General features: G+C 41.8%; 1 protein-coding gene across 1 annotated transcript in view; it reads right to left on the bottom strand.

Annotated features, from left to right (window-relative positions):
- The window catches only part of CACNA1B (calcium voltage-gated channel subunit alpha1 B), a 310510-nt gene that overhangs the window by 65180 nt on the left and 218031 nt on the right, over positions 1-27299 (bottom strand). The window contains exons 20-25 of the mRNA XM_075716221.1: positions 13702-14523; positions 12244-12458; positions 9927-10047; positions 6344-6473; positions 4732-4791; positions 3335-3441 (exon numbers count right to left, since the gene is read on the bottom strand). Coding sequence (XP_075572336.1) covers positions 3335-3441; positions 4732-4791; positions 6344-6473; positions 9927-10047; positions 12244-12458; positions 13702-14523 — 1455 coding nt within the window. The remainder of the gene's footprint in view (positions 1-3334; positions 3442-4731; positions 4792-6343; positions 6474-9926; positions 10048-12243; positions 12459-13701; positions 14524-27299) is intronic.

Below are 27299 nucleotides of genomic sequence, written 5' to 3'. Positions count from 1 at the left end.
ACTAAAACATGTCTCTATGTTTGTGGCATGTTTATTTCTAGAAAAAGAAAGGAATTTCTCTTTGAAAAACATTGCTAAATGGAAGACTTTATTTTATCATCATCATCATCAGTATTATCAATATTTCTAGCATCCCGCTGGGGGCCTTTTTTTTAAAAAAATTTTTTTGAATTACAGTCAAGCACAGAATAGCTTCTAAAGAGCTACAGGCAGAAAGCAGACTGACAGCTGGTTTGAGAGGCTGAGATGGATTTTATGAATCTTGTAGCAATGGCTGATATCATCTCGTATGCCTAAACAAACCTAGGCTGTTGCAATATTCCAGATGGAAGCTTTTCAGGGAGCTCTGTTTTTCCTGCGTTTCCAGGGACATGTCTATTCAGCAAGAAGTTGATTCACATGGCCTTCACTAGACACCAATGAGGTCAAGAACACGCATGAATTAAATCACACCCACTGAGTGGTAATCTTGCGTTCTTACAAACAGAAACTGGTAACAACCACATTAAATACATTTTTACAGTGACACAGGACTGTAGTGTTTGCTAGAAAAAGCGCTCTAATGAAACAGCGAAGATTACCCAGTTTATTCTCCAACAGCTCGTTTTCAGGATTATCAAAATTCAGCAGGCTTGGTGTGTCTGTCTGGTTTAACCAAACAATGCAGTTGAGCTAAGTACATGACTATCTACCCAACGTTCATCTGAGCAGTCTGAGACTTGTTAGTACTCATGACTGGACTGGCAGGAATGGAGAGCAAGTCGTCTCCTGCGAATGACTGGATTTCCTGCTCTTAGGTTAGACCAGAGATACTGCAAGTATTCTCTGAATTGGACATCAGCACTCACTGCCTGCTGAAACATGGACATGTAACAGAGGTTACAGTCATAATAAAAAAATCACAGAAGAAATTCAAATTTTCCCAAGTCTCAGAAATAGTTTGACTCGCTTTAATCTGGGAGACAGTAAATAGGCAGGCAGGTTTTATGCATTCACATTCCCTAAATCCCTGCTCAATACTTACTCAAAGAGCATGTAAAATAGAAGCAGCTTGGGGCACACTATTATGAAGCAGAATCAGGGGATGTGCAAGTGATTTATTTAGAGGCTGACGAGGTGCTGTTAGATATTCACGATCCAATGTGAGCAATAGAAAACATGAGCACAGAAAGACTCAGAAAGATTAAAAATTATTCATTTTAGTCCATAACTTGTCCAAAAGAGAATCTTGTTCAAAGAGAAGATGTTTTAAAAGCAAACCCTGATGTTTGTTCTCACAGCAAATAGAGTTGCTCTGAAGGGGTCACAAAATGCCTCTTCTCCCAGTCTGCCTTGAAAGTTTGGATTCTCAATGGAAAAGCAAAATTCTCAGTGAACCACAGGCTTGGGTAATCTTGTTTTGCACACTAATACTTGTGACTAATATTATTTTACTTTTATACCTCTCTCCAATTCAGAGGAGCTCCATTAACTTGCTAAACATTTTTTTGCTTAACTCAGTTTTTGCTTAACTCAGTCTGGCCACATCCAGCTCTGAAAGATGTTATGCTAATATATTTCATGTGCAGGGAAACTAAGCCACACACACAACTAGTCAAGCTTAAAAAGCAGCCTGGTTTTGGATGTCAAATTTTAGGTAAGCAAGACATTCACCAGACCGCCTAGCAATTCCATCTCAAGACAACCTTGCTTACAACAGAGCACTCAGCTCCTCTGAAAAACAAATTTCTAATGAATAGGAACAAAGTCCTTAAAGAGGGGAGGGCAGCATCCCTTTGAAAAACTTATATTGGACATGACTTGCTCCAAGATCTAAACAATTCTTTGGTGTAGGATTGGGCACAGAAAGCCCAGACCCCAATATCTCCAAGTATCACTCCTCTACCGGCTCAAAAATCATACCAACAACGTCAAACCCATCTCCTTCTGTCCATCCACTCCTTGGTCAAATTAGCTTAGATGTTTTTTATCCAGCATTTGCTATGAAGAATAAAAGATCTAAAATACAAATCTCGCAGGCTTCATGTGAAAGGAATTTTGACACCTCTCAAAATGAAAAACTCCTGAGAAATATTCCAGGCCAACCTTACCAGAAATGTCCCTGTAACTTTTTGTGCTGCAAGGGACACGGCACTATTTTTCATCAGCAGAGCATGTAAGAGGAACAACAGATATGTCTGCCTAAAAATTACTGCCAGTCTAAAATACACAAGACATGCTTCCACAGTTCCTTGACAAAGGTGAATGCTTTTTCTCATTAACAAGTAAAACACTGCTAATTTCTTCACCTTCTCTAATCATCATGTCAACAATCAGGTGAGTGGAGTTTGGGCATGGGCTGCTAAATGTTCACTGTAATTACTCAAGGCTAATTTAGCAGAAGATTAAACTGGCCAAGTCCTGTAGCTTGTTTCCAGGTCATCTCCTAGAACTTCTCAAGAAAACATTTGCAGTACAATTATTCCATGGCCCAGAACTACATGTGGAAAATTTCTTTCCATCATCCAACTCTGAGCTCCCCAAGTTCTGAAGAACCTGCATTGCTCTTCCTCTAGTCTCTTTGAGAAAAATGCTCAAATGAAAAGTTAATCTTTATTTTTAAAAAGCAGTTCCTCTGTGTCTGTTGCTCAAAATCCTCCCTGATATTAAAGAAGCACATGGAAGGTAATTTAATGTCATAAACAGAAAGCTGTGATTGGGGGAGGGAGCAAATAGCCTTATCATAGAATCATAGAATTGTTTAGGTTGGAAAAGACCTTTAAGATCATGCAGTCCAACCATTAACCTAACACTACCAAGTCCACCACTAAACCAATTCTTAGAAGTGAAACTCTCTGGAAATACAAATACCCTGAATGAGAGAGGAGGAGGAGAGAGAAATACCAAAGGTATATGAACCAGAAATATCCATGACTCTAGAAATAATGTTTTGTAAAGAGTTCATTGAGTTATCAGCTGATTTCATTAACTATTTTTTCATAGTAAGAACAATTTCTAAAGCATTTGTCTGAAGACACTGGACTGCCATAAACTGTTACAATGTGTCCTTGAAAAGAAGTTGGCCAAATGGTCACAAAATTCTTGGCTTATTGTTTGAATGAACAGTGAATGGACTCACCCTAAAGCTGGGAGAACTTTCAAGACATTCTACAACAAAAATTTAGGGACTTTTTTTTTCCTTTCCCCCAGCTACGAGATGATAAAGGGCAGAAACTGAACATTTCGCTGAGAAATAGTGCCACAAACACTATGCTTCAACTAGCTCTGTGCCGGGGTCCTGCCTCCTCTGCAATTTATTCCCTAGAAATTGGGATGTTAAGGAAAATGTACTTACGAGAAGGCAAATGCCACCAAGGCCCCACTGACCACAATGAAGTCCAGGATATTCCACAGGTCACGGAAGTAGGAGCCAGGGTGGAGTAACAGCCCCAAGTCAATCATCTTCAGAGGAAACACATGAAAAGAAAGAGTTTTAATAAAACAAGTACCAAATCAACACTAGTGAGGTACAAAGGTATGTCCTTTATCAAATGACCCTTCACAAACTCTTCTTCAGGGCTTCACAGCAGCAGGACAACACCTAGATACTTAGTCGAGCTGCTCCTCTCTAATAGGCACAGAATGCTCTGTCAAAACCAAAGCTGAAGTCAATAAACCATAACCAAAAGCAGGAGAGACAAGAGTACTTAACTGCTACATAGGATTCTTTGCACAGACATGCGTTAATTTATGGGAACAGCAGTCTGTGTATGAAACATACAAATAGTTTAATTTTATTCTACACCAATCCTACCAGAGTAGTAGGAATTAACAACTGGCACAGGATATTACACAATAAAACACAAAGAGAGGATGGGAAGACCCACAGCCAAATGCAGCAGTCAAAGAAATACACCTGCTCTGGAGCACTTGCTGAAAGATGCTGCTCTGCATAGCAGCCTGGCTTGCTTCTGCACAAGACTGAGTCTCTCCTTACAATGCTGCTAAAGAGCTTCTACAGTTGAGTCTTAAAGTGCGTGCTAGACATTTTATCTGTTTTTTCTGAGAGCTCTACAACTGCCCACTTAAGGTTGCTTTCCTCACATAGCTCCAAATCCTTCTACTGAACAAACAAGGGAAAGTCTGGTTTTTATTCTGCATCTCTTTTGCATCTTGCTCTGACAGTAAAAACTAACTCCATCATTACCCCAAGAATAAATCCTGACTTTTATTAGAGTTGTGCTTTCTGGAAAGTTACTGCCCCACAGTCTTAGCAAAACCTATCACCCTACTGAGTAAAGTAAAAAGGTAAATCCTCAACTTTTTGAAACATGGCAGACCTAAGAATCAGTTGCTATTAATACTCCTGATGAGCATCAAAAGAAAAGGGAAGAATCGGACATGTCTCAGTAAGGTCTACCAGCTCCTGTCTCTTTAGCCATACACAGACATTGCTGCATCAGGCACTCACATTTCCTATCTTCTTACACAACCACAGCTACTAAAGGTATCCTTATTTTCCTCCATAAAACATGAGATTAAAGAAACCAAGAGAGCCGCTACAGAAAGGCATCTGTTGCACACTGGCTACTTCTGAGTGCTGGTCCTGAGTTAAAGCTTTCCATCATCACCACCTCTCCAAGTGCCCCAGGAAGCTCTGTTGTGCTCTGCCCTTCTTCTCCAGCTTCCCAGAAGTAGATGAGTGGAAATCTGAAAGGGGAGGTGAACCTTTTTGCTTGGAAAAAGTCTTACCTTGATCACCATCTCAAAGGTAAAGACACCCGTAAATATATAATCCAAGTATTTCAGAGCCTAAATGGGAAAGAGAAATGCATATTAGGGGAGACTCCACACTGAAATAATCTGCATATGAGCAAAGAGTAAAAAGTCTGTTCTAGCAATGGTCTATTTTCTACATTAGGTAAATATCATCTAATTGGAGGCTTTCAAATAGTTTAGGCACAAACTTGAATCATCTGATTTAAACAGCAACATTTTTTCCAGTCCTTGCCAGACTCTATGCTGTATGCATGTCCATGGGTTGCTTCAGTGCACCTGCATATATGGCAGGTTTAATAAGGCAAAAGGGATATTTCAAGTCAAAATATTTGAATATCCTTTCCTAAAGAGCTTATTTGCTAGCATCTGTGTAGCAGCCTGGGTTTCTCTTTTGCTGTAGCTGATGATAGTATTATTAAAGTCCTTGGGAGAGTAAGAAAGCGATAAAATCCTTTTTGTAAAACTGATTCCACAGTTATTAAGGATGAGGAAGAGAGATTGCTCGTAGCTACTTCAGCTCATTACTGACACAAGGATTCATGGATCCTCCTCTGGAAAAAGCTAATATTGACCAGATTCAGAAGCAGGAGGCCAGACCAGGCAATTTCTGCTCTGACTTGGTCTGCCGACTTGTGCTCTGAAGCAATTCAGTTCTTTAATCTGTTTAAGGCGTGGATGAACACAGACTCCTCAGTACACACCCTGATAGATGCAATACCAGTCCATTCAAATATCTATAGATCTCCTAAATTTTGACATCATTGTGTGGATGGGATGCACCTATTCACCTTCAGATTCATATCCATTCACTACGTATAATCATATTAAGTCAATATAAATATCACATGATATCCACATACTGCAACTATCTACACTGAAAAGTCCAGAATTAGGTAAATGCATCTTGCAATTCTATACTTATTCTTCAGTTCTGTATACTCCCAGTTGTCCATGTAACTGTAACCAGCTCTGTGCCAACAGACTCATGTGAATGTGCTTGAAAAAGAGGCACCCAGCTCTCTTGCTTCATGAACATTCCTGGGCTGCATGCTCTTATGTAAAAGGTGGCACAGTCCTACTTCTGCTCATAACAGCACCCATCTATGAAGTCTGTGACTTTGATTTGACATCCATGGATAGGTAGATTTTCTACTAATTCTAGGAGATTGCTACCATGCCCCAAGATAAAAAGCCATATCTGGTTTTACTTCCTCAGGCTCTGCTCTAGCAGGAGCAGGGGATCTTAGGACAGTGTCAGCCCTGGCTTGTGACTGGAGAAGCCTTTCCCATTGCTGAATGGTGTGTAAGCTTTGCAGGCTTCTTCCACATAAGCCACACCAGCCAAACAACCAAGTGATTTCCAAGTTCTCAAACTTAGATGTGGTTGAAGAAGAAGAAAGGGACAGGAATTGTGAGCATTTTGATAGTGAAACAAGCTAATTTGAGTATGTTATTAAAGAAAGCTCTAGTTTTGCACTTGCCAGTGCACCGTGTTATCCTTTGGAGATGGGAACGGACATGCCATGTGCATAACTGCTGGGAGAAGCAGAACAACCTTATTCTGGCCATGTTGGTTGGTACTCACATCATTCCTTGGCGACTCAGCTTGGACAGGGTCTTCTGCAGCCAGGGCAATGCTGCTGAGGGCTATAACTATGAGGATGACCATCTCAAAATAGCGCAGATTGACGATGTAGTGGAACAGACGTCGAATCCTGCAAACAACATAAGCACATAGGAGGGCTATTGCAGGTGCTGTAAGTCAAGCTCTGTGGTATGAAAGACTGGCAGAAGGACAACGTTCATCAGGAATATCACCTTTAGGATTCCTAATACAATAATGGTAAGAAAATAAAAACCGAGATCAATGGCTTTAAACTCCAGTTTGCAGCAGATCTGTGGTGAGATTTAAAGACAGACATTTAACATCTCTGCACTGCTCTCTACCCCCTCTGCAAAGGAATGGCATCTATCTACCTATCAAAAAGGCACTGAGAGCTTTCAAGCATTCGGACTCAATTCTACAAATTATGCTTATATACCCCCCCAATCCTTTTCACTTGGAACTCACAGGCTAAAGTCCTGTCAGTTCAAAACTAGTTTTGAAATCGTTTTAATATCAACTAATCCCTTCAAAATTGAGATATATGCTATGCACTGTGAGACTCTTAGCTGAAACTGGCTTCATAACTATGAGCATTACTTCTAGAAAACTCCCTTGCCAAGTACCTCTGCTTCCACTTTATTCTAAGCTATGCTTTATAAGTTGCACAAATACTTTACAGTAATATATTTGATTACTTTAACCTAATCTTTTTCTTCACAAATTGTGTCAAAGTGACAAGTGCTTCAATTTCTGAGCAATGCAAAACTATTCACAAATTTCAGCTAATAACTCTATCTGACCACAATTCACAAATACTTAACTGCACAGAGAACTCTACATTTGCACCATATTTGTCAGCTGAATAAAGGACTCAGGTTCTGCCTGAGAATCAAATTATACGTGTAACTCACCAAAACCTTGTTATCTGAGAATGTAATTCAGTTACTATATCACATTTTCTCTAAGCAAATATCTGAACAGTTAGAATTAAAATTTATTTTTCACATCCACTTATATATTCATTTTATCTGGATTGCTAATGGATGCAGAATGAAAAATAGTTACAAATATCAAGGAAACAGATTTGATACAAAATAACATGAAGAAAAGTGCTTTTCTGGATCCCTTAACTCTGGTTATCAATCTGACAGAGAGGATTATCATCTATGTGCTCTATGAATCCATAGAAGTGAAAGGCAACATTTTCAATAAGATTTGTAACTGTAATTCATGCATCAAACTCAATTCATCAGAGAACTAACAAATCCCTATTTTTAGATCTTCATCATTCATAACGAGCAGTGAGATGCAGGAGCTTTTGTAAACTGCCAGTGGTGCTTGAGAAATCATTTTAAATGCATGTCTGTTTTAAGAGGGTGGGTGGCACTTGGAAAGTAGTACATTTCATTTATACTTCTCAGAACTGTTTTACCCACTAGCAGCATCCAGGACATGCATCCCCAGTGGAGCTTGGAAGGGAGATAGTTAGCAATAGATGTGGTGAAAACCTTCATACCCCAGAATGCAGTAAGACCTCTCTTGAGCGGTTAGCACCAGACAAAACACCTGAGGGGATCCAGCAGGGGCTGCCTCTTCCCCAGAGGAACAAAAACAAGTTGCTGACATTCCTAGAGTTTAGTCTTCATCTTGTTATTTCCCTTTGGCCCTGTGTTATAATACCTCTCTCCCAGTGAACTTTGTTTTTTTCCATGGTCTTTTAGTACAGCTTCTGGGAGAGGGGGCGTGTGTGCTGGAGAAAACTGCAAGATGTCCAAAACATTCCAAATCCTGGACTATGAGGTTCAGAAGGTCATAACTGTAGAATGAGGTGAGGGAAGACAGCATATGTATGAAACAAAAAAGTCTTGATGCTTCTCTGTCTGCCCAGTCCACGCCTCAGCTCAGACCTTTTTGGGCTTGGGACCACCTGGCTTCCCACTCTGCACTGCTGCCTTTAGCATTTTGCAACTAACAGTCATTTTTGGTGGTCACAACAAAAAGACTTGAGCTACCAAATATTAGGGAAACACTGTTTCCTTATCCAGCCAGACAGGGGCTAAGCTCCATAATTCAAATTTGCCCCAGAAAGTATAATTACACTATGAGTGCACCTCATCTAATGCTCTCTTCTCCCCTTAAGCTGCCTTTTACATGAATTCAAAGGACATGCTGCCTTATTTGAAATAGCACAATGCTGTCACAGTGCTCTGAAAAGGGAAAGCTTGCTGGGCTTTTGGCTCAGTTATCCTAAAGTGTCTGGAGGTCTACCTGGTGGGTGGCTGGAGAAGGCGAAAGGGGAAATACAAGTGTCTCTTGTGGGTTTGAGACAGAAGGGATACGTATTGAACCTTCAGTTCATTTCCTTTGGAGGTGAGATTAGATTAGCAGTAGTTTGGGGTCATTCTCCCTCTCTAACAGCTGGCACTGAGAGATAATCTCTAACTTCTCCCACTGATTAATTCCTTTTGTGCTCATAGCTATATCATCTTGGAGCATGCAGGGCTGTAGCCTGAACTAGGCAGCTGGCATTTGTGTGTAAAGAAAATATTCAGCCTGCCTACTGTCTGGTGGTGCCAGCTCATGGCTTCCACCACAGATGCATTTCTGATGTCAGAGTACACAGAGCAGCCCATTTTGTTCCACCGATTGCATAGGCAGCCAGGATGTCACAGTCCTGAGTAGCAGGAGGTGTAGGAGCACTCATTCTTCTCTTGAATCGAGTTGCCAAAGGAAGGGCCTGAGTACACCTTAGGTATCTGAGCATGTGGAGTACAACCTCAGAGAGCAACATCTAGGAACTGCAACGAGTCTACCTGAGCCAGAGAGAAATGATCACATCTGCTCCTAGCAGATCTCTGGGTTGGCAGAAGTTTCAAACACCCTCCATTGCCCTGAGTTACTGCTTAAAATGATTCACAGGCCTTCATGCTACAATTATTACAACCCCTGCTGCTCTTGTATAGTCCTGCAGCCCTTCAGAGCGCCATATTCAGTATTTACAGGCTTTCACTACAAAGCTCCCCATGAGGCAGAGAGGCCTGAAGTGGAAGAAATGCTGTAATCTCATAGATCCCACAAGCTGTATTCTCAACCTTGGCAAATGAAAAATATTCACATTTTCCCAGAATTTCAAAGTTTTCAGTGATGCGAGAGTACTAGTATGGAAAGAGCATGAATTCCAGCTGAGGAACCTGGAATAATTTGCTGACATCAAAACCAGCCCCCAACCTGCTTCTCCTAATAATGTCTTCTCCCAATGATAGTCCATACTCCCACACTTTAGTGATCTACGCCTGAGCAAATAACTGCCCAGCTGACCATCATCAGGGCAGTTAGGAAGGGTCTACCTAAAGCATCATCTTTTCCCTATCCTGGCAATTTATTCCCCCAGGAAAGCCCAGGTGAAAGGCAGCATCTGGTCCACAGCCTACGTAAGCTTTTATTTAATTTCCCAATGTGTTTGACTGGCAGAGATGAAGATCAAGCTAATGTTATTACTTTTAATACCCATGCTTGGAGTACCTGTAACCCATAAGTGGTATTATAGAGTCAGAGGACTTACGGATTTGTAGGACTTAGGATAAACATGGAACTGTAAGGCAAGATTGGCTTAGGCCCATTTTTTGTCAAGTCATCGACATCTTTCTTCTCCTCTGTTTTACTTTCAAATTCAACGTTGTTCACTGAAATGTGAATTTAAGGAAACAGAAATGAGAGAGTTAAAAATGTATCTGCAGTCTTCACACAGCAGGCTGCCTGCAACAGCTGGATATGCAAACAATGCAGCTGGGATAGCAAACAGCCTTTGAATAAGTTGATTAAATGTGATGAACAATCATTTGATTATTATTACCGCTATTTACTACAGTATGATATACACTGCAATTATACTCCTTAACTGGTGCACTGATGAGCAATACATCAGAAATGGCCAGGAAATGAAGATGCCCAATGCAGACAAACAAAGAAACCTTACACTTATTTATACAAAAGCTGCCAAACTGGGGATGGAAATCCCATTCCAAATATCATAGATTATTAGGGAGAGAGGATCAAGCTAGGGATCCTTGGAAAGAAAAAAATACAGTAAGTCTAACCAACCTTATAATTCTGTATCTTGTCCCATAGATCAGTAGCACAATTGGCTTTGGATTACGTAAAAGAAAAAATTCATCAATGAGCTTTAATAATTTTGGGGCTAAGTCTGCTGAACTTCCCAGAATTCAGAACAGAAACTTGGAAGGGACTCCTTGGACCCCCTAGCTCTGTGCCTGCATAGTGCACCCCAGTTTTGGCAGAGCTCCCCATGTATAAAGGTGTTGAGCTCCATCTCACATCAGGTTTTTAACTTACATGATCCCCTCCTAGAAGATTGTTCTGAACCTCACTCCCAAAGGTCAGAAATACATTCTCTAATTTCCATCATAAGTTTACTTGCAGTGGTTTTATAGGGTAATTTACTTAAGAGAAATTCCAATATATGAACTGGAAAACATTTTATGCTGCAAATTCTCTTCTTAGACAGATACATACACCTGTCTATTAATTCACAGGACCTAGAATCCAAAAATCTCCCCCACTTATAATGTGTTAGGTGCAGGGTTTTTATTACTTTTTATTTTATTTTGCAACAAAATGACATTTCATTGTGTGTGAGTGACATGTTCAATAAACTCCTTATTGTATCTCAAGCTAGATACACAGGAAATGGCCAGGAAAGAGAGAGCCTGATAAATTGTGATTGACAGGAACTCAGTATTTCAATATAGTAAAATTACCATTTAAGAAAAAAGAAGGGGGGGGGGGCGCAAAAAAACCCACGGACAAGTCTTGTGTGGCTGACAACACAGTGAAAAAGCATGTAGAGAAACTGCTAGCTTTTGGCTGTGCCTCTGGAAAGCAGAGTCCTGAGAGCCTGCAATCTAATGTGGACCTCTTAGATTTCACACTGCAATTCTCTTTGGCACCCCCCCACCCCAGCTCTCGAGACTTCTCTAGGCTGTGCCTACACTGCCAGGGATGAGCCGCAAGCTGGACAGAACAAACTGGTGGCTGGGTGGCTGCAGAGCAGACCATGGGTACAATGATCTTGGGACTGTCTGCAAAACAGTGTAAATCTACAATGATAGACCCAAGGCACAGAGCTTTGGAAAAGGACAAGCTATGGTGGATCTGCTGAAACTGAGATACAGAGGATTGCAAGAAGCTCTAAAATTACACAGCCTGCAGGAACCCAAAGCAGCAGGGTCACACGATGGATGCTGTGATAGCTGTGGAGCCATGAAAAACCTGCTGCTCCACAGGTCAGCTAATAGGCCAAGAAGCATGAATTTGGTCTGTGGACTTGAATGCAATGCCACTGCCTCCCCTGTTCTTTGCTGAGGGGTCTGTGGCCAGTCAGGTCCCTGGGACACCAGAGGAACTGTAGCACAGTGATGTTAGAGTAGGAGCCTGCAGCATGGCAGCAGCAGAAGGTGATAAAGCAGAGGACCTATTCCTGTGCTCACAACAAGGTTTTGACTGGTTTGCTGCAGAAGTTGCTTATTTTGCTGCACAGCTCTCAGTTACTATATTTTGCTGGTTTTCTTGCTCCTGCATCTTTCTATTATGCAAAGATACATGGGATGTGCTCTGGCCATCTCCAGGGAATGTTATGTGGTGTTTTCCAGAGCCACCAGGTCACCCAGGAACCCATTTTGGTTTCCTGCAGGTTGCATGAATTGTAGAGCCTATATCAACAAGTTCTCCTGTCCACCTACTGCAAGGATGCTGGTGGCCAGGAAAGCCCCCATCACCCAGTGTATTCTGCTAGCTCCTTGGAAAGTCAGCTTTTTTTCTGGCAATTTCATAGCAAAAAGCAGGGGGACAAAGGCACTCACTTGGTATGACAGTGGTTTCCCCTGGCGGGGCAGTGATAGTGACAGGGATGTTCACAGTGGTAGTTTTGTCCAGAGGTGGCTGAATCATCCGCGTCACGTTCTTCTGGTTGTCAGCATCTTCTGGCTGCTCCGGCACTTTCTGCAGATAGGTGCTGGGAAGGGTGTGCACAGGGACACTCACACTTCCGCTAGCCTCAATCTCACACTGATTCTCCCTAAGGTAGAAAGCAGATTTTATTAAATATAGCCCAAAAAGGATTCGGAGAACATATGTACCCTGATGCTGCACCTCCTGCTAAGTTTCATAGACTGTTTTCTTCATGGAAGTCCTTTGCAGAAAAGTCGCAGACTGCAGGACAACTTACTGATAGCACAGCATGTGACCTTTTCCTCTGAGACCTTCTGAACAAAGCAAAACATTAAGAAGCAAAACATTAAGAACTGTGCCATTGAAAGCCACTTTATTCAATTTAATGAGACTCGGAACTGAGGTTCATAAGCAAGGACCACATGGCACTTGCACGTAACAGTGACATTAGGTTTCCAGCATCAGCTGGTTTCTGAATGAAATCTGACATTCTGCTGCTTAAACTTCTCCTGAGGCCTTATTTAAATTTGGTGATTCTCTTTTCCAGTCCTAAACCACTCTGTAATGTTGTTGTAAGTGGCTAAATAGCTTCTGCATTCCTCTGCAGCAGTGGCTATATTTCAGTGAGGAGGAAAGTGAGCTTGGGCACATGATCAAACCAAACAGTATGCAAAGTGTTTTGAAATCCATCTGAAAGGAAGATAATATAGACAGGAAAATTATTATCTCAGTGCCACTCACAGCTCTCCACGGTGACATGAACTCTATTCTAAAGAATCCCAGTGAAACTTCTTTTCCATCAGACTAATAAAGCTGAAAAGGCAATCTATCCTTCTTTATTAACTACTCTAAATGCTTTGTGAGTACTATTTTTCTCACTTGACTTACATAAGAATTAAACCAAATGGGGTACATCATTGTTCTTAATGGAAGAAGCCATGTGCTGTAACAACTGGTGATGCAGCTGACAGGCTCACCATAAAAAAAAAAAAAGAAAACCAAAGGGCTATAAGCAAGACTACATGCCTTTTAAAAATATGTCCCTTGGAAACTTCCTTCAGAGGCTGTGAAATTATCTGCTCCGCATCATGTCCTAGAGGGTCTGTTGGTATTTATATCAAGGATATTTCCTTCCTTAAACCTGAGCTATTCTATGGGCCATCATGGACCAAAATAATCTTTGGGAGCCTCTGTCATTACTGATTTAAGCAAAATGGAACTGCAGGTTATGGTGGTAGCTGGTGTGAGTGCAAGAAAAACAGCAGGGAATGCCATGGGGAGGGGAATAAGTAATTTCCTGAAACGTGTCTGGGGTCTCGTGCGCCCCAAGCTGTCCCAGGAATGAGTCCAGCCACGCGGCAATAACTTACTTGGGCTGATGATTCCGGTGCTCCTTCTCGCCAGCCTCCCCCTCCTTCTCCCCATTCTCCTTCTCCACCGAATCATACGTCGACAGCGCCCTGTTCCTGAACCTGTGCCGTCTGTGAGGCTCTTCTCCATTCTCACCCTTGGACCCGGGCTCTCCTTCCCGGTTCCCAGACCTTGACCCTCCCCGGTGTCGGGAACGCCGCTCACTCCTGGCCCCGTTGATTGTCCCATTACCTTCCTTGCCTTGCCGTTCAGCAGAGTGCCGGTGAGTCCGATGCCTACGGTGCTCCTTCTCAGCACCTTCTTCCACTGACCCTCGACGATGGTGCCTCTTTCCCCCTTCCTGACTCCTGTTGCGATCACTTTTCCCTTCCTTACTGCCCCCTTCCACCTCCTTGCTGCGGCTCCTGTGCTGCCTGTGCCGCTCTTCCTTATTGTTAGTGCCAGATTCCCCATTCTCATCCTTAGTCACATCACCCTTCTCTTGATCTCCCAGTTTGTCCTTATCCCGATGCCGGTGGTGCTTTCGTGGAGCTTCTGCCCCATCAGTAGAGCTGACTTTGGTCTGCTCCACCTCCTGCATGTCCACAGGGCTCAGCTTGCTGATGTTGTTCCTCCCTTCGCCCCTCGGCTCTACCACCAGCGGCCGATCCAAATGAGTCTTCATGTCTGGCCTGATGTGAAGGGTGGTAGCATAACGCACCCGCTCCTCTGGATCCAGCTCATTGTACAGCGCCTCGCAGCTGGCTCGGAAATTGTGCATCCGGATCTGGCTGGTCCTCTGCTCCCAAACGGACTTGGATTTGGAGGAGTTCTGCTGCTTGCTAAGGAGGGGAGGAAGGTGAAAAGTTAGTATCCAACTTTGCACCAGTTCCCTAAAAAGCAACCGAAAAAAAAAAAGGAAATTTTCAAGTGAGATGGAAGATTAGAGGGTTGAGCCAAAGAAATTATACAAATGGAGAGAGAATGGCTGGCAGAGAACATGAGCAGGGAAAGCCAGCAGGATCATCAGTGTTAGTTTGCCCCCACACGCGTTAGGCACTATGAAACAAGCCCTCTGGAAAGGAGTTATCTTGATTTCTAAAATGTGGCTGTCCCCCTTGGGAGCCTCAGGTATAATATGAAGGGTTAAAGTCTCTGCGCACAAAAATCATATAGCACAGCCAGAGCTTTTAAACAGCCTACAAGGCTTCCCCACAATTAACAGCACCTTCCTCCCCACCTGGAAACATCTGGATGAGCAAATTGGCAGTGAGCAAGAGAAGTTAGATGGGCAGAAGGAGCAAGGGGAAATGAAATCTGCCCCTGTGGATCTGAGCGTGAGTGCCCTGCCACCAGCCCCTTCCCCTTACAGCTGGCCAGAGGGGTCACTTTCCAGGCTGCACTGCCCCATCAGCTAATGGTAGAGGAGAGCCGTTGCTCTAAACCAGTGGCATCCTTCCAAGGTGAGGATGGACCACCCAGCCCAAGAATCACCAGAGTCTGGAAAAGTACAAGTAAGAAAGAAAAACTGTTCTGTGTACTGTGAAAAGACCCCAGGGACTGGGAGAGTCACACGTAAATGTAGATGTGATGAGAACACCTTTATCACCTGGAGACACCTGCTCTTTTCTATCTCTGTCATCTATTATGATGAGGATACCTCCATTGGCATTGCCTTAATGCTTTGATTTTTCAGCACAGCACTTGGTTTCTGATCACCACATACAAATGGGTCACCTACCTAGCCAATGCAAGAAGGGAAGGGTTTTTTTAATTTCCTCCTGAAGATTGCAAGTCAAATTCTGCTTTTGCATAAAATCGAAGTAAACCCACTGGCTTCCAGGGTGGAGTTCTGGATTTAGCCTGGTGGAGGATCAACACCCATTTTCTTCCTTAATGGAAGTTCTTCTAATAAAGAGAGGAAAATCATTTTCCTTCCACCACCCTGCTCAGATGTCTCCATTTGCCACACATTAGTCAGCTGGAGGGGCCGCGTGGGGCTCATCAACCTCCAGCACTTAAAGTACAGCCCACAAGGGAGGCAGACACATTTTCCTTACATACTTTCTGGACTCCCCTGACAATAGAAGAAAACAGCTTTTGCGTGTGTATGTGTTGATTTGGATGGTCAGGGTCTGTCACTGTGTGCAGACCCTGGGGGAGACAGTGTTCAGACAGGCTCATGTAGCACAGTGGGAGCTGTCAGAAAGGCTTTGCATCTCTGAGCTCTGCTGGGGGATCGGTTCTTTACGGAGGGTGCTGCTGCCTGGTTCTGCTAAAGAGGCAAAAAACTACTTAAACACTTGCTGCAGATGGGATAAGGACGCCCAGGCAGATGTGAAGGAATCTGATTTAATCCAGAAATGACAGTGAGCAGAGCTAATCACCAAAACTAACAATCTACATCCCCTGTTCCCAAGAGGCACATTCTGGACTAATTTTCCAGCAGCTGAGTGCCCCATTTACACCACAGCAGAAGAACGGGTGACAAAAAACACGGTTCTAAACATAAACAATAGCAGAAGGTACTGGGCACACAGCTTAGAGCCCCAGTCGCCAAAAATCTCACATCAAAGGGAGAGCAGGCTTCTCATTAGAGGAGAGCACCCCTGGCAAGCCGTCCTAATGACCCCTGGTACAAGGATGAACAGCCTCATCATAGCAGGCAATGACTTGCTTTTTCCTTTTGGTTCAACATTACAAAAGATTGAAATGCTATCACTTATCAGCAGATTTGCTTGGTTTTAGAAGGAATGAATGAGTAACATGCAAAGCCTCTGACTGCCCAGACCTGCCACCCTGTACAAGGAGTTCCCATGAGAAGCCACGTGCTCTGCATTTGCAGCTCTCCACCATCAGCAGAGGTGGGCACAGAGAGATGGAGCTGCCTGGGATGGGCATCCCGGGATGTCCTGCATGTCCTCTGGGACAGACGGGGTGCCTTGCTCTGCAGTGTTCCAGATCTAGCTCTGCTAAACTGAACTGGGCTACAAAATGAACCTCCTCTTTAGCACATAGGCTCAGGGAAACAAGACAGCTTAGGGATGTGTGTGTGCATGTCTGAGCTCCCCGAGTGCTACCTCAGTGCAGGCCACAAAACACATTTGTTCTTAGGGGACATTTCTCATTTCATAATGAAAGTCCTTGGGGTGGGGACCGGCTTCTGTTTTGTGCTTTGAACAGCCAGAGCAAGCTGTCAACACTGAAGTGGTAACTAGTAATAATGAGTTAGAGTTGGGAAACTGCCCTTACGCTGACTGAAGCCTTCAATTTATCTACAAACTAAGAGCACAGAGAAGAGCACAACTGCCTGCTCCCTATGCACCATTCTGTGCTCCATTTCCATGGGACAGGCACCCCGCAGGTGTGGGATGCAAAGCCCCAGCCTCCCTGCAGAGACTTGCCAAAGTAAAACACATATAAATCATCAGGCAACTTTCATGGACACAGCCTCTCCATCAGTGCCTGTGCTGAGCCCATCAAAGCCAAGATATAAAGAAAATCTCCTAAATCAGACTGGATGTGGTGAGGAGGAAGGTTGAGGATGCAGAGCTGGTACTCATCACACAGTGCAGAGGAGACACTCAGAACCTGCTAGCTCTGACACAAGATGTATCACTTCAGGAGGGTTTTTTTTAGTTGTGTTTCAGTTATGCCAAGAACATAAATCAGCTTTTAAATTATCTTTGAGGTGCTAAAGCTTCCACTGTACTTCACTCATGGGTAAGTGAAAGGTGCTGCCAGGTACATACACTGCGGAGAACCTGGAGAAACCAAGTAATGCACATATTAACTAAGCCCATTTTGCTAAAATCCCATCCTTAAAACAGAAACTGACATTACAGACTTGAATTTCTCAGCATCTAGAAATGAGATGCATTCTTAACGTTGACACAAGTAGTGGAGGTGACTGCCAAAAGACTACAACACAGTCATCCACTGACTTTGGTTACTAACAAGTTAAAGAGCTGAAGGTTCAGAAGTAATGGCTGCATTCTTTCTTCCTTCTATGTGAAAAGACACACAAGGAAAAAACAATAAAATCAGAAAATATATGAAGTGCGGTAAAAACACAATCAGGAAAATGTGAAGCCTGCCTGCAAGCTCATTATCATATTCAAACCAGTCAAGAACATCAGGAGCAAGTGACAGCATGCATAAAGTCTGCTGTAGGAAATGGAAGTAAAGCAACGAAGCAGGTTGGTCGCTCTGGGGACATCGTTTAGGGTTTTCAGAGCCAAAGTGGCAGCATCTGGAGGGAATGTGTCATCTGCTTGTCCAATTAAATTTATCTGACTCTCGCCTTCTACAAGTTCCCACAGCAACTGGACACGGGCATATGTGACAGCTTCTCCTTTCCTGTTGCTCTGCTTTACTTTTTTGCAGAGGAGAGCTTTTGAACTTATTTATGGCATAACAGGAATGTCACCTTAAAACAAAATGGAGTTGCGTTACAACTGCCTGCCTATGAGGATACGGTGCCTATGCACACAACATGAAGAACTGCAGGAGAAATGGAGAAACATAGAGCAAAATAATTTCCTCTGCTTCCTCCAGCATTTGGTCCAGTTAATTATTGAGGGCTGCATGAACTGGGGCAGACACAAACCATCTACAATACAAGCATGGTATGCCACAGCATAGTATGACTTGTCCAAACTGATAAAAAATGAGCCTTTGTGATAACAAATATTTTTTCCCCAAGAGAAAATTATCTATTTATGAAGCCAACTCCTTATCTGAAATGCTGTTCACTGTTTGCTTCTTAAAATCCTTCTGAATCCATTAACAAAATTGCAATAATCACTTGTGATTTACAGACATAGTACAAAGATTAACGTTAATTCACTTTCTTTACAATTACTTCCCATCCCTATTTTCTGCCTACAGACTATTTTGAACTCTTTGAAGGGTACTGGCAATATACAGTTTTCAGGTCCTCTAGCCTTGAAATGTTGTAGTAGATATTACTGCTAATACAATTCTCTGAGTAGCTCCACTGGTTTTGCTTGGATTAAGAAGTCAGCAGTCAAACAACTCCTGCCTGTGGCTAGAAAGAAACCATACAATTCATGTAGAATCAAATAAAATTCATATTAATGAAATGATGACTAATATTGGTATAAATAAAAAATGCAACCAGACACTGTGCAGGTTGTTCAAGAAAGGAAAACATATTTTTAGTCATATTCTAATCTTAGGGTATTCCTTAATGATTAAAGCTTTTGTTAGCATAACATTTTAAAACACTGCTTCAGTTAATGGCACTTTACTTCCCATAACTACTGGTTTAATCAGCTACATAAATGTGATCCTTAAAATTTTGCTTTAGTAAATGATGAATGAAAGCTGACTATGAATATAATAATTTGATGTTAAAAATACCTACATGTTAGATTGTGGGTATAAAAGAATATGTTCTGATTACTGATGAAAGGGAATTTCTTGTTAAAATACAGTTTCAACAAAAAAATGCAAACTTTCCACTAAAATAATATTTTCTGTTCATAAACTTGGAGAAGCTCTCTCCACATTTCAATTTTCCACTTGGAAAATACAATGAAACATTTTAGTTTGGGGTAGGCATGCACGAAGCAGAATGTTTTATCTCTGTTTGGTTTGATAAAACAATTTCCTTTCATATGAACTCACCAGTAGTGTTTAAATTTGCTTTGCCAGTGACCCCGGGAATTGCCGCTTGGGTGCTTTAGCACCTTTTCGTCTTTATGAGCTACCTCTTCTGCCTGAGCTCTCTCAGGAGATGCACTGTGCTTTCCCACTGAGCTGGTGCAATGGTGTTCATCACAGAAATGCCATTACCAAGAACTGTTGCAGAAAACACTGCCCAGTCTCTGCCAATATTACTCTTTAATTTGGTTTTGGTTTTAAATATTAGAATTTTTGATATTGCAGTTTCTCAGAAAGAAAACATTTTCTTTCATAATATTTCTCCTAATGTCTATTAGCTAGGAACTTTAAATTTCGAGTGTGGTCTAAGCCTAATATAATACTGGCCATATATCACATCCTTATGTTCAGAAACTTGCTACTGAAAATTGAAATGCCTTTCAAAGTATCATAGATGACAACTTCTTAGATCATGAATCATAGAATCATAGAATCATTTAGGTTGGAGAACACCTTTAAGATCATCCAGTCCAACCATTAACCTAACACTACCAAGTCCACCACTAAACCAATTAAGGGTAAAGTAATAATTAATTTCATGTTTCCTGGCTTGGTGGCTGGATTATTTTTTAATGAAAGTAAAACTAGGAATCATTAAGATTGGAAAGGACCTCTAAGATCATCAGTCCAACCATCAACCCAACACCACCATAAAAAAAAGATCACTAAATGCCACATTTTGCATTTAGTGCATATTATCATCCTAAGACTGAATTTCCACTCCCTTTACCTGTTTTTTTTAGAGAATCTGGAGAACTGCAGTTATAGGACATGCTGACCACAGGTAATCGGTCTCAGCAGGAGGAAGAAGCTGAGATGCCAGAACAGGACAGAGCTGAGCACCACTGCAGCTCTTTTGGGAGCCACTGAGCACATGGACATGCACAGCTCAGCAGCTGCTAGCCCTCTGACTGGTGCCTTTCGCCAATGTAGAGCCAGAAAGTTTCCAAGGTGTGTAACAGAAAAAAAGTTAGGAAAGCTCTAGCATTTAGTTACCACTCCCATGAGGTGTCCATGGCCACTTAAAAGCAGCAGAAATCATTATATGCTGCTGCTTAGAGTTTGAAGACAGCTGCGTCACTTGTTTTTTCTACAGCTCTCAATTGATACAAAGTTCCTCCAAGCCAAAGCTTCCTGGTGCTAACGTAGCAAAAGTTTTACTGCTTTAGCTTGAATCTTTTCACAAGAACAACAAAATGATTTTGCTGAACCATAACTCACCATCCTGCATGCTGCTCCCTATTGCTCTAATAAGAAGAATTTTCTAATAGTTTTCAGTAAAAGTACATCACATATTAACCCCAGAAGTGTAAATCTGAGGCTTAGCTTTATGCACATTCTGATCTTAAGAAAATGCCAGAAAATATTTATTCTGTCTCAAGTTATGTTGCTATCATTAGTCACAAGATCCCTTTTCAGACCTCAAGATTTGTTTGGTATTTCAGTTTTTAATTGTGATCGAGTAATTACATCCTCTAATAAATAACAGGGTGAGAGAGTTAAAAGTAAAACAAAAAAATTGAAGTTAAAAGCCACATTGCTATGGCCTGATTTAGCGAAAAAACCACACTGAGGTTAAATATGTGGAACCATTAAGTTCTCCTAAAATCCAGTCAAATTACTTTTATTTTAAATCATTTTTTTCCTCTGAAGTGTTCATGCCACACTCGCCAGAAGACATTCTGGCAATTACACTGCAATGGCCCAGACCAGACTCTGTTATGGCCAAAGTCCCACAGTGAGCTCCACGCTTTTGATAAAAAACAAGACAAAACAAATCAGGGAATGAAGTCACAGCCCCCTTTTTTGCACTATAAGGATGGAAATAAAGCAGATGGCCCAGACAGTGAATATACAAAAGCAAGTGATAGAGATCAAGAACAACTTGGGGTTTTGGATGGCAAATGACAAATTCATCCTGGTAGAAGATATTTAAACGTTTTCATTTCCCTCTGTACGCTATCAGCTTGTCTACAGTTGGATGGATGCAGCAGAGACATGCTGCGATGGTTGGGGTGGGAAAGAGCTGCTCAATGAAAACAAAGTTTTGTTATGCAAAAAAAAAAAAAATTGTGGCAGGTCCAGGTGTTCAGCACTTCTGGAAAAAAAATCGCCAGCTGTTGAAACACTGGCTTTTGCTTTATTTACCATTCTAGAAAATGCCTTAGGAACATGTCATTTTTCATGTCCAAGCAATAACTGACATCTCTGGATCCTACTAGAAATAAACAATAAACCATAGCAATACACAGAAAACCTCAAGTTACCAAATGCATAATTTTGGATTTCAATCAGCCATTGCAATATAAGAAGGATTCACATCAAAATTCAACATCCCATAACTCTTAAATACATACTATTGGAAAAATACAACATAATTATTCACTTCGCTGTGTGTCATCACCTATGCATATATAAACTAGCTGCCAATTTCAGTATGTATTTTAGATAAATGCTGATCTACTTAAATAAATAGAGCATATCTGTATTTAATTACCTCTCCTCAGTGAATTAAAAATTGATTTCATATTGCTTGTATCATAAATTTGTTACAGCATGAAAGCCTGGAATTAGCACAAGAAAATTACTTGGCTTGATTTTTTAAATTGTTTTTTAATTTTATTTTTAAGAAACTAGCTCCACTATCTTGTCCTTAGTTTCCTACCAATTTTTTTTTTTTTTTTTAAGCAAAATAATCAAAGAAAGAATATGGGGGGAAAAACCCAACCCTCTGTATCTCAAAAAATTTTTGCATAAGTCTTGTTCTTTCAGAACAGATGTTTTTGCAGATCCTGGTTCCTATTGATATTAAAGCATGCGATATTTTATGCTGTTTGAGCAACCTAAGGAAGAAAAAGGGACAGGGATTTTTTTGCACCTTTTAAAAGCTCTTTTAGATTAGGAGATTACTGTTCAACTTTCATCTGTGCACAAAAATTAGGCCACTTATCTTTCAGCATAATTACAGTAATAGCACTCATAGTAGGTAGAAACAGAGTGATATAAAGGCATCCTGAACCTATACTAATATTATTCCAGGGAATGGGAGTCCACAGCACCTGCGTGTCCCTAAGAGGAGTTGTTCCAGTTTATCTATTTGAATGTAAAATAAAAAACACATTTCTAATGATGACATTTATACTGAGTAAATGAGACCTCCAGATGTCTTTACACATCAGGGGGGCTTTACTGATGCTCTATGATGGCTGCTACTTCTATACATTGCACACTGTTATGGGGTCTAGTAATTTATTTAATCAAAACAAGGGATTTTGCTGGGGAAATGCTCTTTAGATACCCACAGAGGAGAAAATGCACACTCAGCTCATCTCTCAAAACCGGTGCTGGTTTGCATAGGAAATTACAAATTACTGCCAAGACGGTGCATAGAAATGTTAAAGAGGACAAGAATTCTCAGTTACAGCTTTTTGCAGTAAAAATTTATTCTGTTCAGAGAATAGATGTGAGTCATACCAGCAAAAGAAGCCTCTATTATACTATCTCTATTGCTGGTAGGGAGTTAGCAACAGACCTCAATGGCAAATGCCTCCAAATGTGGGCAAATCCTCCTTCCAAAGGGGATTTAGTACCTGCAATTTGATTTCACCTTTCTAAAAGGCAGCTCTGTCTCTGGAAGTTTGGAAAAGTGTCCAAATTCTTCTTTCTTTCAGGCTTTATTCCTAATTTTGCAAACATTGCCTTGGTCAGGTTTGGTGCAACTTCTACTGGAGTGAATTCAAGTGTTAGGGAGAAGGCAACTTGGCAGCGCCTCTCCTTCATCACCACCTTTAACCATCCCGTCCCTCCTGCTGGGGGAAAGCACGGTGAGAGAGACGCAAAGGGCAGCAGACCTCTCCACACCTTTCTGCCTGTCAGGACTCCCAGCAGCCAGGAAATCCATTGGAAGAAATGAGCCAAAAGCTGCCTTGGTCTAGTCTACTCCCCTAATTTTCACTGTCCTAACCCCGTGAGATCTCAGACCTTAGCACAGACATGTCACACCTACTTTTGCTAGTCACAAAAGTTCAGTCTTTGTCACAGAAGCTAAACTCCCACATCGTATCAACATATTTTTAATACAAACATGTCTAAGATCCACCAGTGGACAAGAACCCCTGAAACACCCAGGGAAAAAGGAAGATGTCAGGAAGCTGGTGGAAAACCTCCTTTGCTTCACTCCTTTGGTACCTGCTATGGTGCACATAAGGACAAACCCACATGTGTTTGAATTGCACTTACTTGTCTCTCCAAAAGCGTTAAAGAAGAAATATTATGTCAAACAGTGAAAGTATAACCCAAAGCAAAGACACTAAGATGGGCTGATGAGAAGCTGATGACGAGTTTTGTTGTATTAGTCAGCAGGGAACAATGGTATTTTCTACAAACCTGCATCAGTGTCAAAGCGTACCCGTGATTCACAGCAAAGCCAGCAAGATTTGTTTGTTAGGAAGTGCATGGAGTGAATGGAAGGTCTACCTGCGTTCGCTCAACCACGGGTACATAGGAGCTTGCCGAGTGCCTCATTTTTACAATATCTGTAGCTTTAAGCTCCAGCCTGAGGAAGTTAGAGAACACAGGCATAACCAGTGCTCTCATGAGTATAAGTTTCCCAAGGACATTTATGCAGAGTTTTACAATTTGGTCTCACTCGGGCCCTGTTTCCAGAAGTTTCTTTTAAAGTTCTCCTCCAGCTTTCATTTCAAGAGCACATTCATGGTGGGCCACCATTCTCCTATTGAACCATAAGTGCAAACACTGGTGGAACATCAAAGCCATCAGCCCAGCACATAATAAACACAGAGAACAAAAATACAAGTGAGAACAAGACAAACCATTAAATGAGGGCAGAGAGGAGAAGAAGGAAGATAGTTAAGGAAGGAACAAAGGAAAATAATTAAAGGGGTGGGAGAAAACCAAAGGAAGGAAGGAAGGGAAAAAAAATCACAGTCGATGTGTGAAACACTACAGAGTTGCTCACAATCAAATCACAAGCATTATATGGCAATGTTGCACACCTTCCAGTCCTTCTACCGTAAGTTGGTCTGGAGGCTTTCCACAATGATGGGAATGATTTTTGGAAAAAACAAGGGGGGAACCAAAGACATCAGGAGAAGGGGAAAGAGGGAGGTTTGTAAATACAGAGATATATATCATAAATCCATTTACTGAATATCATAACAGAGAGCAACTCACGGTGAATTTACGCTGGAGACTGACGAGCTGCGAGATACAGTACCTCGAGTTTGCTTTACAAAACTGCACATGCAAAAACAAAACAAACAAAGAAAACAAAAAGTGAGAAAAGAAAAAAAAAAAAAAGAAGAGAAGAGAAACCATAAAAGACATTGGGAGGAGACTCATACAGGCTGTGTCCTATTGAATGCAGACTGCAGCGTGCATCTTGGTAGGAGACCAGGCAAGCTTCAGAAAGTGTGGAAGCCACAGACACACCACCTTCTAGTTAACAGGGAAACAACCAAAGAATCAAAAACAGAACCAAAAGGGAAAAAAATTAAAAGGTGAACCAAAAGCCACATGATGATATTAGGACTTTATGCCTCCATATGCTATACTCACACAGTGAAAGTCCTCCGCAGAAGGCATCTTTAGGACCTCAGGGTAGAGGTCTTTGTAGAAACAGGTGGTGATTGCTTTTACAGCTGTGCTGCAAATAATTATTTCCAAGTGGGAGCAGGATGCTAATTCCCACTCTGGCCCTGTGACACAAGGAAGAATCCTTAGCACAGAGAAGAGCATGGGCTGGAGGGAGGACCCTGGGCCACATCCAGAGAATCAAAGTCCACCTGAGTCCCAGGAGCTGGTGCCAGGCTGCTTCTGCTCAGTCCCTGCCTTGGATTTGCTCCTCAGAGGAACCTGCCTCTCTCCTCTGACAGGCACAGGGATGTGCCTGAGCTCAGACCATCTGAATACGGCTCACCATGTCTAAAAACCATAGGTCTGCTGCAGTTTAGGCAGGAGATTGGACATTACTGAAAGGAGTTTGTTTCAGTTCACAATTTTGTAGATTCTCCTCCATCCAGTGTTTGTATAAACACTGCTATACATGGGGGTTCTAAATATGGAAATCCCTGAATTACACAGAAAAAGAGATTATTCTTGCTTTGGCAAGGAATCTACAGAAAAACAGGATTCTAAATATCTTTATAGATCTTAGCTTGAGGCACTAATTTTTTCATAGTTTTAAACAATAATTTTTATAAATCTACATCACCTGAAGAACCCTCCCGAAGACTGAAAATAAAATCCCTTAACCTCTGGAGTTTGCCTTTTCATTTGAAGTATTTTTTCTCCTGCTTCCATGAGAGTTTTAATCTGTTACCAATCAATGCTAGCAAGTCAGAAGGTCCAGATAAAATGTAATGTTCTTTGGATATCATATAAGTAGAGTTCTAAATATACATTTACTTAAAATTAATGGATTATTCTGAACAGAAATGTTGGCCCAGGTAAAGTATATAACAACAATCCAGAGGTCAAGCAACCCAGAAAGAATATAAGAGAAATTATGAAAGGCATCGTAAAAGTTTTGCTTGGAGCAAATAATCTGCTAACAGTCAGGTAAAGTATTTTGCCTAAACTTCAGTATTTCTACATTTGTACCATGCCAAATGAAATGGGAGTAGGAGTCAAAGTGGGGTTGGCATGCCCTGCTTGTTTGCCAGGAAAATTACTGTTTCCAGGTTTCTCAAGCTGGGGATCCCTTTATTCTTTGGCTGGATGCTGGACCCCTAGGATGTCAACTAAAACCTGCAGAGAACAAGCCCTTGGCTGCACAAATGCTTTGAGCATAGGTAAGTAATTTCTTGGGCAAAACAAGTGGAAAACTCACGATGGAGGAGAATGTACTGGGCTGCCCTAATTTACCTGAAAGTCAGCACCAGCATCGTGCAATACCTGTGGAAATTTTGCTTTTAATTGCTGAGAGCAGATCTCAACATCCCTTGGCAGGAGGCTTGCATGAAGCTTTGCATTTATCCCTGCCCCTTTTGGTGCAGTGCAGGACAGAGGCCACGCTCTGATCCTGCCAAGTATCCTTGTAACTTGGCCAGCCAACATTATGCAAGTCCTGCAGCACTCCAGGTTCGCTCCTCTGCTCCCACTGCCAGAGTCTGCTTTTTTGAAACCATAAATTTGACTAAATTTGTGTTGGAACTGCAGGATATAAAGCCACAAAGCAAAGACAGCCTCCTTTTCCAAATCACAATGACAGAAGTACTTGAGCTTTACTCACTGCTACTTACCATCCACAAGGGACAGAGTACAAGAGAGTGTCTTTAGGTGCAGCTGAGTCACCGTTACACCAACGGCAAGGGCAAAAAGGTAAGCTAATGGGAGGAATCACAGTACCTCACACATCAACACACTTCAGGGGAAAAAAGAAAGGGAAGAAATCACAAGCCAGCAAGAGAAAAAGAACACCTCTTCTAGTCTACACATCACCCAACATGGGACGTTCCATGGGCTGGGTGTTCAGGCACACTTCTTGCTGGGTCCTGTTGGGTACCGATAGCCCAACAGGTATTTGGAAACAGACCACAGTATTCCCAAGACAAAAGGAAAATATGGAGCCTCTTAGATGGAAAATGTCCTGGAGAAACAGAGCAACTCCCTCCCTTCATCCCCAGACCTGTACAAAAGGGACAGACACCTCTGAGAAGTCACTGTGAAATGATGTGCCACCTGTATTTGCTCTTGGCACTTTTCTAATGAATAGTCAACTCACGTTAACAGGCAGTATCCACCTGTGGGTGTGTAATTAAAATGTAAACTGCTTTGAACAACCATGTGAGGGACCAGCAGAAACCAGTCAGAGCCTGGAGAGAGGAAGAGGTCTCTAGAGGTTGGAAGGTTGTCCTGGGAAAGCACATGTAACTTTAAAAAATGACAATGGGCAATTCTATAGACTGTG

The sequence above is a fragment of the Pelecanus crispus genome, chromosome 9 (genome assembly GCF_030463565.1).
Source record: "Pelecanus crispus isolate bPelCri1 chromosome 9, bPelCri1.pri, whole genome shotgun sequence".
NCBI lineage: Eukaryota > Metazoa > Chordata > Aves > Pelecaniformes > Pelecanidae > Pelecanus > Pelecanus crispus.
The sequence above is the reverse complement of the archived record's forward strand: the minus strand, read 5'-3'. Positions and strand labels throughout refer to the sequence as shown.